This window comes from Phaenicophaeus curvirostris, chromosome 6 (assembly GCF_032191515.1).
Source record: "Phaenicophaeus curvirostris isolate KB17595 chromosome 6, BPBGC_Pcur_1.0, whole genome shotgun sequence".
NCBI lineage: Eukaryota > Metazoa > Chordata > Aves > Cuculiformes > Cuculidae > Phaenicophaeus > Phaenicophaeus curvirostris.
Genome location: NC_091397.1, coordinates 9,084,854 through 9,097,606, shown reverse-complemented (window position 1 = coordinate 9,097,606; position 12,753 = coordinate 9,084,854). Strand labels below are relative to the sequence as shown.

At 38.8% G+C, this 12,753-nt stretch overlaps 1 protein-coding gene across 5 annotated transcripts in view; it reads right to left on the bottom strand.

Annotated features, from left to right (window-relative positions):
- RBM33 (RNA binding motif protein 33) overlaps positions 1 to 12,753 on the bottom strand; it is a 103,951-nt gene that overhangs the window by 62,832 nt on the left and 28,366 nt on the right. For 4 of the 5 annotated variants that reach the window (XM_069859291.1, XM_069859292.1, XM_069859294.1 and 1 more), the window contains exons 8-9: positions 6,801 to 7,006; positions 4,688 to 4,994 (exon numbers count right to left, since the gene is read on the bottom strand). In XM_069859291.1, the coding sequence (XP_069715392.1) occupies positions 4,688 to 4,994; positions 6,801 to 7,006 (513 nt within the window). The remainder of the gene's footprint in view (positions 1 to 4,687; positions 4,995 to 6,800; positions 7,007 to 12,753) is intronic. The other variant, XM_069859293.1, reaches the window with a different exon arrangement.

Sequence of the window (12,753 nt, the reverse complement as noted above, 5' to 3'; positions counted from 1 at the left end):
AATCAGAATACTTAGTCAGCCAAAGCTGTCTCTTAGACAAAGACAGCAGACTTGAACAATAATTCTGTGTATCAATTGCAAGAATACATGATTAATTTGCCTTCTCTACTTCATGCCTCTCCACAATTCCAGGGTTATCTCCCAGTCTCACCACCAACCTCCCATAACAAGCATGGGCACGAGAGACTCTCTGGTACAAATCATTCTTCACAGGAAGGCAAAATGAGGCAGGCAGTGGCAATTAAAAGCAAGCAAAAACTCCTTCATCTGGCCTTGCCAGCATAATGGTATATACAACTGTGACCACAGTCTGTGTAATCATAGATCTCAGATGAAACACTGCTATTTCATAGAGACACCAAGAAGAATTGGGAGAATCTTTTCCTAAAAAACAACCTCCACAATTAGTATTTCAGGGGGATTAACATAGATGATTTGTCCATACAACTGCAATTCATAAGACCAGCCACAAAATAGTATTTCCCAAAACATTCACTTAATACTCTGGCATAACACACAAAGCATCTACCACTGGATCCCCTTAGGGACTGAACCTGTTTGAATCCCCAGTACAAAGTGTAATGACAGACTTCCCACTTTCCAGTGCACTTTTTATCTCCTCTCTGAGCCATTCAAGGGGTTAAAAATACAAATGTTCAAGTGCTAAACAAAAGGTCTAGACAAGTAAAAGAAAGCATTTCCAACAGCACTGAATGTGACTTCTCATTTACCAAAAATTTTTACTAAGGTTATTTTTATACAGTTCATTTTTAGCACTTCTGAAAGTGACTTTGTAGACAACTACAATATTACACTTCAGAGCAAGAGAGATGTTAGGAAATGCAGTCAGTTCAAGGAAGAAGTTGGGTGCACTTCCCAATGCAGGAGTTTGCTAAGATGCCTCAAAAAAAATCCTTTTTTTACATGGTAACTGAGGCAGAAGAACTGATACGTTAGTGGCTATTTTTAGCTCATGCCCATGTCTGGCTTCCATCCACTTTTGTTAAGTATTTGTCGTTTATTAGTTCAGGGACTGACGGGATAAACTAATTGCACCAGTCTTTCAGCACTGAAAGAGTGCACACAAACTTTGTATCAGGTTACACTAGAAAATTAGTTGAACAGTCTCATCTTGGCTTCTAATGAACATCTGTCGATATCAAGCAGCCATGGCCACCTGGAAAAAATTGACAGGGTGCTCTTGACAGACCTAAGACTAAAATAGCTCAGGTATTGCAGGTCAGAGAGGCAATGAGAAAAATCACATAAGGTGGGAAATGTACAGAAATGTCATCTGAACAGGGCACTTGTGTCTATTTCAGTATCCTGCCTCTGGCACACTGAAATATATATATTTATATATATTTTAAGCAAATGAATTTAATACTCAAGATAGTCGTTCAAACTCTGTGCCCTTTCAATCCTTGGACACTCGCTGAAGCAGCAAAGAAGTCTCAAATAAAAATTCATTTTCCTGATGTCAAATCTTCCATAAATTTGAAAAGCACGTTTCAAAAATAATACACAGCATGTTGTCAGACATGATTTTAAGCAGATTTATTTGCTTTTGTCTATAAATTCCAATGCTGTACCTGAAAAGATGAGAAAACAATTACTATATCGATTATTTAGGAGAACTATAATGTATTTTTTCCTAAACTGTTTTTAAATGACAAATAACACACTAATCTACCAAGCTACCATTAACTGCTCATTGGGTCAAGTCAGTTTTGGCAGCACCACAGCTATTTGTGGTATAAAGGGGAAAAACCTCAATACTTGTTATAACAGGTTGAACTAGTATTTCATAGTACATCTGTGTATAGTCCTCCAGCAGCTGTAAATTGATCATAATCAAAACTGGACACGCATTTAGCCAAAAATTACTACTTACAACTCCAAACTAATTTACAGGATAGTAAAAGATAAACTACACAACAAGCAAGAGACTAAAAGATATGGGATTTAAATGCTACAAAAGACACAACTGAGCACTATCTGCAGCAGGTATTTGCAGAGGCTCGCATAACCATTTCAGTGGGTTTGACAGTTTGAGTCCTTCTTAATAATTTATGAAGCCTCAAACATTAAAAATAGTAGAAATTTGCTTGGAACAAAATTGGCTCGAAAGTAACTATTATTTAAGCAAAGATTCAAAGCTTGGCAGGGAGATGATGGCCACTGTAAGAGACCTGCCTTTGAGACCTCAAAGGAATAAGCCAATGACAGGATTCTTCAGGACTGCTTCAACTCTTGCAGGCTGAAGCAGCTGGTTCCTAGAGCTCTTATACATGCCATGTTATTCACATAAAAATTTCATAATAATTTACAGGAGGTTTGAGTCTCCTCTATAAAACACTGCTCTAGTTAATGCATTTCAAGACTAACTCAAACCAAAAAGATGTTGAGGAAGTGAATTTCTATGACTTGCAGTTAGAAAAGCGTCCCTGGTGCTGACAATTAGAAGTATGTGAGCTTAATCCTGCCATGAAATTAGAGGGGGAAAATTGCCAGTCTACACTAAAACATGACAGCATACCATTAAAATTACCAGAACCCAAGTGTGCATATCATACACTTTCAGACATGGCATTTTTAGCTTCCAAGCATCACATTTTCAACAACAGAACCCCAATAAACTTTGCACCTATCCTCATGCATCTGGAAATATATTCAGCCAAGAAGGGGCAAGACATCATCAAGAACCTAGGGTCAATTTCATCTTTCAGTATTTCCTGTAATTCTGAAATGAATGAAATGCATCATAATGTTGTCAACTACTGCCTACTGGGGCCTCAAGCAGACAGATTAAACTGAGGAGAACTTTTAAAGAAGTTTAGAAGAGCTTTCCTTAGACTGGAATTTGTCTAGCATTTGCCTGTAGTGACTGCTTAAAACTTCAGCTTAATATGCAAATGCCATTGATTTTAGAATTATGCTTATCTTCCCTGAAGAAGACTATTGATTCCTGATTTCTTATACTTTTTTTCTTAGCTATGCATAGGTCTACTTTTCACATAATTACACCACTGCAGACTAAATGACTGAGATGGCCACTCCTCCCAGCCACTGCAGAAGACTCAGCTTAGCATATAAGCCTGCTAACCAAGAAGGTTAAGATTCTCCAGCAACTGCATTTAACTGTATGCTGTACACCTATTATTAGATATATTCAGTGATCTTGCTAAGGATTCATGTAGTAAAATGGACAGCACAAAGGTACTTCATATGATCCAGCTGCCATCAATACATATAGCCAAGACCTTCCTCACTGAAATACAGGTCTTGCACCCCTCAAAAATGGACAGCTCGTTCTCCAGGGCTGCTCATGCTTCAAGGACAACTAAACTTTGATGACCGCACACACAAAGTCAGCACGTATGAGATCTATAAAAAGACTACAAACCCAGCATTGCAGATCTCCTAACATGAAGGACGTACACAACTTTTTTAAAATGACTATCTGCAAATACAGTCAGATGGTGCTTAAGACAAAGCAAGGCCCCTCAGATACCCACAGTGCCACAGAGGTACCAGTAAGGCTGAGACAAGCCCTAAACCATCTGATAACATGTAAAAAAATACTCAGACAAAAGAAGGAATATACACTACTACGGACATTAGGCAAAATCAAAAAACCTCAGTAGTCCCTACAGGCATTAGGAGGACACTTATTCACCTAAATACAAATTTGCCAACTGTTTCGCAGGAAGAGAGAAGAGGCATCAATAGTCTAAAAACACATTTTGCTTTCACAAAACAGTAACTGTTGCTTTGGAAACGTTAGGAAAATGCACAGAAGGCACAAATCCAAGACTGAAGGACCTCTGTTGGACTGTTTCCCGATAATCTGTCCTGAATCATAATTTGTTGGGAAGCACTGATTTTATTAGACAGGAAAAAAACCAAAATAATCTCTACAATGCAGCTACTATGAAGCCATGTGTGAGAAAACTAGTAGGTATCTATCAACTGGCAACATCTTACCCTGCCCCCATCCAAACAGAACCACAAATCACAGCTACGTACACGTGTTTTTTTATCCTTTTAGGCATTAACATTACTACTTTACTTTGAAGTGTTTAACATCTCTACTGAGAGCTGCCTGAAAAAGTGTAGCCAAAAGAGTGCTTGGTTATGTTAGTTAAGTTATGGAAAAAATGTACTTGCAGGCTGCAAATCAATCACAAATGCAGCACTGAAAGGCCATGCACCTTGTCAAGCAAGGACACCAGCTGGTACCTTTCACAGAGCAATTACAGTGCAAGGAGTGCCTCAGTGTACTCTCACTGAAACAGGTGGGGGGGCATTCTGTGAATGCTTGGATGATGCTGGAATGATAGGGGAAATTTTAAACTGCAGTACTTATCTAGTTTTGAAAACTGACATTTCCTACTTTTAAAAAACACATTCTCTTTTCAGTTTCCATTTTTACTGCTCTTTGCAGGCTTTACAGTAAAGTAACAAAGATGATAAAGAAGTTGAAAAGACTTTACTATTTCAGCTGGCCACAGCCCAACAACACTATGTCTTACTTTAGGCAAAACATTTGTTTCAAGCCCAAGAAAAAAACTCCAGCCCGAAGCACATTTCCATGAAGTGATAAACAAACAAACTGATACATCTCTGGCAAGGAAAAAAAGATGAGTCACACTTGCATGACTTCAAAGGCACTCAGAAAGCTCACCTTGGACAGGTGTCACTACTGTCCCTTTGAAATGCGGATTTATGTGTATATTCTTCGGTTGTTGAGGTGTCACTGGAGGTGGAGTCATCATTATTCTAGGCGTTTCTATCTGAGGGGGCATATGTAGCCCTGGAGGAGAAGAATGATGCTGATGCTGTAAAGGAAGCAGAGATTGTAACTGTTCCTGCTGCTGCTGCTGTTGTTGCTGCTGTTGCTGCTGCTGTTGATGGTGCTGCTGCTGTTGATGGTGCTGGAACAGACTCCTAACAGGTTGCTGGTGTGTTGGAATTAACCTCTGTGAATGAGTCTAAAGTCAGACAAAAGAATAAAGTCACTAGGCTTTCAAGTTAAAATATCCTGACAAACCAACACAAAATCAAGACATCTTTGGAGAACAATTAAGGCCAAATATGAACCAAAAAACTCATTCCCATATCATCAACTGGAACTGTTAAGAACCAGCAGCACAGTAAAGCAAAGGAACAATTGAAGACACTTATGTGCAGAAGTCGATGGCAAAGAGCAAGGAAGCACACAGGGAACGCAGACATTCATTCACTTATTCTTAACAAAGAAACTGCCCAGTCTTGTAAGTCAGGGTTCTGCATATGACACTGGAAACCGTCATCAACTGCAATAAGATACATATGATGATCACTAGAAATATGTCCTAGTATCAAAACATATCTACTAACTTTTGTCTCATGTATATTAGAGCCTTTCTGAGAACACAGACCTAACAGCAGCAACAAGTCAAAACACAAGTTAAGTCAGATTCTTCAGATATTAGTACAGTCCATCTACCCATACTGCTTGAAGAAAGAACTAAAGATACTTTCAAAGCACCTTCTGTAACCCTGAAGAAACTCTACTGCTGCTCAACACTCTCAAATCCAAATGGCCAAAACCAGTTTGGTGGTTTCTTTGTTTGTTTTTTTTTTCTTTATTTTAACTATCATGTTTCACTTGAGAGACATCCTTCTGCTTCTGAACTCACTGATACTAGATATCAGCCCTAGTCCAATTAACTTCCAAATGGTAGTGCAAGAAGAGTCCCAAACGGGCAACCTTTCAGTAACAAAGATGTGCCACATTTTTTCAGCAGCCATATACATCAAGCAAAGCAGCTACAAAGTATGCACAAGAAGAAAATATTGTGATGAGCACAATGTTTACAACACTTAAGATCAAAATAACCAGCAAAGCCTGTAGCAGCACAGTAAAACAATTATTCCACCTTCACTGTTTTAAAAGCACGAAATATTCTACTGCAGGGCTCTCAGCCGCTGAGATATCCACCGACTCCTGCTAGTGATTAGCACCTAGAGTTACTGCTGTTGGAAAAAATCCCCTTTGTTTAATGCAGATGACCTTGTCCTGCAAAGACATACACAGGCTTTGTTCTGCAATCTCAGCTTCCAGTAAGCGTTATGAACTTTAGCAAAAATAAATGTGGGCTACCTCTTGATCACGCATTTGCTGGTTTGGTTGTTTTGAGGCTTTTTTTGGATGGGAAAATCAAAATCTTTTAGTTTGCGATACAAAGCACATAGGGGGTAAAAGAGGAGCAAAGCTGAATTTCATCTGAAATCCCAATACACTAGTTTATCTAGTGGTGATTACCTCCCTAGGGTCTATTTGCCTCCACAGAAGCATGATAGGTATACAATATTTTTTTTAAGAAGTATCAGCAAAAATACTGTTTTGACAAAACCAAGAAATATTTTACAGGATTGTATTTTTTAAACCAATTACTATTAATAATGTGGGACTGAATACATTTCAATGTTGCACATAGAGGACTTCAACAGAATTAACTTGTTCCTCCATCCTTACGCAAGCCAACAGGTAAGCCCAGTTGTGTTTCATGAGTCAAAATCCACTTCTCATTTGCAGGCCTTAAGATTCCTCAAGATGAGGCTGGTAACAGGACTAAGCACATACTTTCACAGTCACCATGTTACACAGAGCCCTTCTTACCTAACAGTGCCCTGAAAGAGCAAAAAGTGTGAATTGGAATATATTCCACCTTCGTAAATAGTCAGTATTTAGAATGCATTTATCCATAATTTCCTGAAAGTATGTTCAAAGAATCCTAAGGATTAAAAGGTACCATTGTCGATGGCTGATTTGTCAGCAGTGCAGGTCTGTGATCCTTCATTCTTCCCCTATCATTGTCTCTCCTTTGTTCTCCCATTCCGTGGCACATAATTGAGCCTCCTCTTCGCCCTCCTCTCCTTGAGCCATACCGTCCCTGTTTAAGCTGCCTTTCTCGCTCTTCAAATTCAAGTAATGCTGCTTTGGCTTCTGCAGAAAGTTCTGTCAAAAGTGAGAGATGTGGGGGGAAAAAACATTTTAGCTTCATATCTGGAAAATGAAAAATGTGATGAAAAACATCACTAGAATTACAGAAGCATCCCTGCAACAAACAGAAAATTTCCAGGCACTTTGATCTCCTTTAGGTGGCATATTAACATTTCACTAAACGTCATCTTTAAAAGGAAAAAGCACGCAGATAGCTGTCCGTTGCACAGGCAAAAAGCAGCACATAAATGAAACAAAAGTATGAACAAAAAGGTTATTGATTTATCTAAATGCTACTGAAGTTTGTCTTATGCTGTAAGAGGAGGCTATGGCTCTTCTCACATTCATGTCATCTTAAACCACATCTCACTTATCTGCAGAAATGACAGGCAGCACAATGAAAACCCCAGTAAACTTTATAGTATAGGATATGTTGAGTCTTCCATATATACAGATTTTATCCACCAGACCCTCTTGCACACTGGCCTGTTCCAAAGAACAACTTTCAGGTTGCTGAAGAGTTCTTGCAATATGTTAACTACTTAGTATTTTATCTATTGTATGTGGCTGAAGAACGAGATATAGTTCACAAGTAAAAATTCCACTCAGAGAGCACACTTCAGAATCTGTGCTTGGCTCAAGTCAAATACATGGCCACTGATAACACTCACTGAACTGACGTCACAGGTAAACACGGGAGAACAGAGAGCACTCAAGACTGCCAGATTCGCTTGAAACATAGGACAGCGCTGATAACATCAAGAGAAATCCATGCAGTAACAGGCCCAGATGATGAAATTACTTGGAAATGGAGATAAAAGCCTACAATGAATTTCAGGAAACAAACTGTGACAGTACCAAAACCAGTACCTGGTGCCACTTACCAGGTTTCAGTTACTTGAAGGGAATAAACTTTAACCCAAACATGCAGCTGAGGATTTTACACCATGTAAGCTGGATTCCTTGTTGCCAGATGTCAGTCAGATACCTTGTTATCCCTGGTAAAACTGACTTCTGCCTCTAATGGGACAAAATTAAACTACTCTACAATGAACATACTTCTGACAAATAAAAATATATTTTGAATTCATATAAATGGCAATTAGTGCAAGAACTCTATTTCTCCATTTTAAAAGTCTGCTCATAATTTTAAAGGAGACTGGGTACAGGGACCACATTTCAGGATGAAGTGGTTTTACTTGGTTATACTACACATAATGGCTATAATACCTGAAGACCAGAATAAAATTGTTTTCGGCAACTGAGGCACAACAATGCCTCCATATCACTACATCCATCTATCAAGAATACATAACTAAAGCATCAGAAAACTATTAAAATTTCTTGTGATTCTAATAGCCAAAGCTACTTACACCACCTTCTTAAACACCTTCATACGTAATCTCAAATAGTCTTTGAAGTCGAGGACTGGCAGAAGGGCAGAGAAGGGTGACTGCCACGCATTCCCACTGCAGCAGCTGTTCTTACTTGGCTACAAAAACCACCTGCAAGACTGAGCTTCAAAGACTGTAAATTTGCATGTCCCAGTTTTCAGAGGTATGCAGCACCTCCAGAAGGCAAGGGCTTTTTGATTTTTAAAAGAGAAGTTTAGAACTTGCTGGCTGTCTAAGAACACAACAAGCGACAGACTCCTACAAACCCAAGATCAGCATGCAGTTTCTTAATTTGTGCATTCTGGTGATGAGACAAGTTTCTCTACCTCCTTTTCTCTCCCCTTTCTGACACTGCAATTAAGTGACAAAGCCTTAATTTACAATCACACCAGATATCCTCACAAAATACTACCTTTGCCCCTAGCACCTGCCTTAAAAGACTGGCAGAGCCCAAGACAATCAGGCTTCATCAGAAAAATCTCAGCATGCTTAGAAAGGGGCAAGGAATCTCTCTCCTTCAATTCTTAGTATGGTATTAAACATGCACACTATGGATTTTTGAGGAAAATGAAGACAAATGTACTCTCCTCTAAAGCAATCAAAAGCATTGGATGTGATGAAAACAACCACCTTATCTATCCTTAGCTGTCAGGGAGAAAAAAGCTGGTTTAATGGGAAAAATAAAGCTCAGATTTCAAGCCTCCTTCCTGTCCAAACCTGAAGTCAAGTTTCTTCACTTACAAGCATGAAAGACTAGCATGGGCTTAGTCCACAGGAAAGAAAAATCTCTGGCTCCTATATACTTATGGAAGAAATGCTACCATTACACTGCAAAGCAACAGCTCTCCTCCCTTTAACCAGAGAGGAACCAAATACTGCAAAGTAACATGGGCATGCTGCTAGTTGGAAAGTTCTTATTTTTCCAAGAACAGGACAGGCAGAGCAATTTTTCTGCTGTCTCCCACACTACAACCATGAGCTCAGCAAGGTAGTTTTGGAAAGCAAAGTTCAGTCATTGCAACAAGTACCTACCACTGATATTCATTCAGGATAAGATTCCTATTAAACAGATTAGGAGTCACACGTGTGAAAAGCAATTCCTAATGAAGCCGGGAATAGAGCCAGGCTTCCTACAAGGTAAAATCATGTCTGAGTCTCTTAGCCTCTAGAGCACATACTGAAGGACACATAGCTGTAGAAGAACGGGCTGCTCCAAGCAAAATGATTTCAGGGGTTTTGCTGATTAAGCTTGGGAAAGGATGAGAGCATCCAGAGCAAAGTCAGTCCTGATGATCTCGATGATCTCGTCACTCTCTAAAATGAAAACCAATAAATTGTTTTCCTACTCTCTCTACACAAAAGTTCCTAAACTTTAAAGGCTGTGTCTTTCAAGGCACAGTCCATGTATTCAGTTCTTGAGCCAGAAAAGTGAAAACTGTGTGTAACACTGACCTTGGAAAAAATATCCCAAGCAAACAAAAACCACCATGAATTCACTGTAGTAAGCATCATTACATTCACACATCTATGACCACAGAAGTACAATATGACCACTTGATTTAAAAAAAAAAACCAAACAAAACAACAAGCAACAGAATGTAAGATTACACTAACATCAAGCATAGTTCCCCAACAACATGCCACCGAAGGCAAGTGTCACACCTGTGAAGGTTTTTTCTTATACACAAAACTGCAAGTTCAGAGCCTCAGAGACAGATGGCAAAAGTGAAGGCCCATACAGTGAACTAAACTGACTAACACCTCAAGTGCTCTGTATTACTATCAGCCACCAAGCAGAAAAATATGCAGTCAGTTCAATCATTAGGTGGGCTGTTAATGAAATTTGAGAGTGTTGTGCCACACACACAGAAAACAAGAGCAGTTACTGTGGATGACTTGCAGGGAGAGAAGCAAGGAAATCAGTCCCTGTCCATCCAAAAGCAAGATCAGACTGCTAACCAGAAAAGAGGCGATGAGCAGACAAAGAAGAGATCTTCTTTCCCCCCTTTAAACTCTTCCACAGTACAATCAGGTATTCACATGAAAAGGCCCGCTGCTGCTCCCCAGCTAAAAGCTTGTGTGCAGTTGTGACCACAACTTGCTGAGCCAGGCTACATGCTGCCACTCCTGCAGGACGGTGTGCAGGGTGCTGTAGCATACGGCCACTGGCTCCTGCCTACATTGACCCTGAGCACAGGTCTCTGGCAGCTACATACGCCTTGGGTAGCTCCCTGAGAGCAACAGCATTTCAAATTCTCAGGTTTGAGAATCCCAGAATCCTCATTATCCTTAATAATGCAGAAATTTACAACATAAATCTTACTCCAGAACAGCTATTATAAACATACATATGCATTTAGGTATATGTGCAATTTAAATTGAGAGAGATGGCAAATATTCTCCTTTAGATTTTTTTCTGGAAACCTAAATATATTATGTGCTTCTGCACACAGTACAACAGGACAGCAGTGAAACCATTCATTTTAATTCCCTAGTCTTGTCCAGAATCTCAGCCACTAGTTATCAGAGTGAATATAAGCCAACTAAGCAGAACGTTACAAAAAGTACTACCACATCCAATCATCTTTGATATCACTTTACAAATGGCTCTGCAGAACTGTAGAGTTTTGGTCTTTATATTAGGTATAGAGACAATACTTCAGTTTGGTGATGCCAAGGACATTTTTTTTTCTTCACATTCCTTAACGTGTAACAAAATCTAGAGCATGACAATTCCAACTCTGGGATGACTTCAACTACATGCACTGAAGGAAGTTATATGCTTCTCATCCAAGATATAAACTCAGTAACTCTAGAAATCAATTATATAGTTGTCCTACATACGTCTCCTTTAAAGTTTTCAAAACCTTACATTATCTTGGATAAAGAAATATTTAAGAAAGCTCTATGCTACATTCATGAGAATGCTCTCTATTTTTTAATACAAATTTTTACCAGCACAAACACTCATCTTGACTTAGTTCTCGCACACAGTTAATGCAGTGAATCAGCAATTATTTTTCTAGTGTCTCTAAGTGTCAAGATTAATTTCACTATCACTGGTAATAAAATGGTTTCAAATGACATCTTTAATCAGCAAGTAAGAATGCACTCCTCCAATAGAGACAAGCTGTCACAAAAGGTCACCAAAATGTGACAGGATGGAAATTACGTTTGTAACTTCAACTGAAATGTTAATTCCTCTTTACGTATTTTCTCAACTATGTTCAGATTTTAAAGTAAGGAGATGTAGCTGTGCAAAAAAGTTCCATTTTTAAACCAACAGCATCTGTAAAAATTTGCTCTCTAATCTCAAAAGCAAGCAGATATTTATATGTAAACAAGCATTTTTTGCTGTTGAGCTTTCCATGGTCAATCATTTAGTCTCTTTATCAACAAATTAACATTAAAAACTAGTATTAATAGAAGCCATTTCACATCAGCAAGACTGTATCTTTGCCAAAAAGCAGTTTCAAAAAAACTCTTTAGTTTATAGATTCATCCACATTTGCATCACCTTTTTCTTTACATCTCAGAGCTACTTCCCAAATCTCTTAAAATTACACTTAAAAATAAGTCTAATTCAAATCACTGTTCCTTTACACTCAAGCTCCACTACAACTTTTGTCTGTATTTGCTGGTCTTTACACTAAACAATAGAGCAAACCCACAGACATACGAAAATGTATGCAACTGTCATTTAGCTTCCAATTATGCGCAGAGATTTAGCTATGCCAGTGCACTCTTATTATTAAAACATTCTGTTTTACAAAGCCAACAGCACTTTTTGTATAAATAACATTGCCTGCATATAGTATGCAGAAATACAGTCTCATAGTTGAAAATACATTTGCAATGAACCTCAGATAAAATATCCGTTGCCCATACAGACTACTCTGTGTCTGAATGCCTCTCTAGAGAGCTTCCTCCAGTCCTATTCTGAGCAGAATCAATTCCTGACTATTAAAACAATGCTGAGTAAAGGCCCTCAAAACACACTTCACCTGATATTGCAAGAAGAGCTATTTGCTAAACAGGAACAATAGATTAGAAAGATCTCGATTTGAAACCTTGCAGTGACGTCTCACAGCATGACACGGCCGACATAAATACCACTGTGAAAGTCTGGTTCAATCTCTGCAGCTGGCTCCTTGCTGCTCATGAACAAGTCCTCTTAGCCACAACAATTTTCTTACAGAATTAAGGCTTCTCAGTTTCTTCATGCATAGTAAAAGCTCAAATTCCTTGCAACTGAATTAAAGAATTAGCAGGCTATACAGCTCAAGAGAAAAAAAAATCCTCAGAACTAACATCCTCTGCAAAGCAAGACTTCTAAAGTAAGAGGAAAATTCCATCAAGACTAGTTCC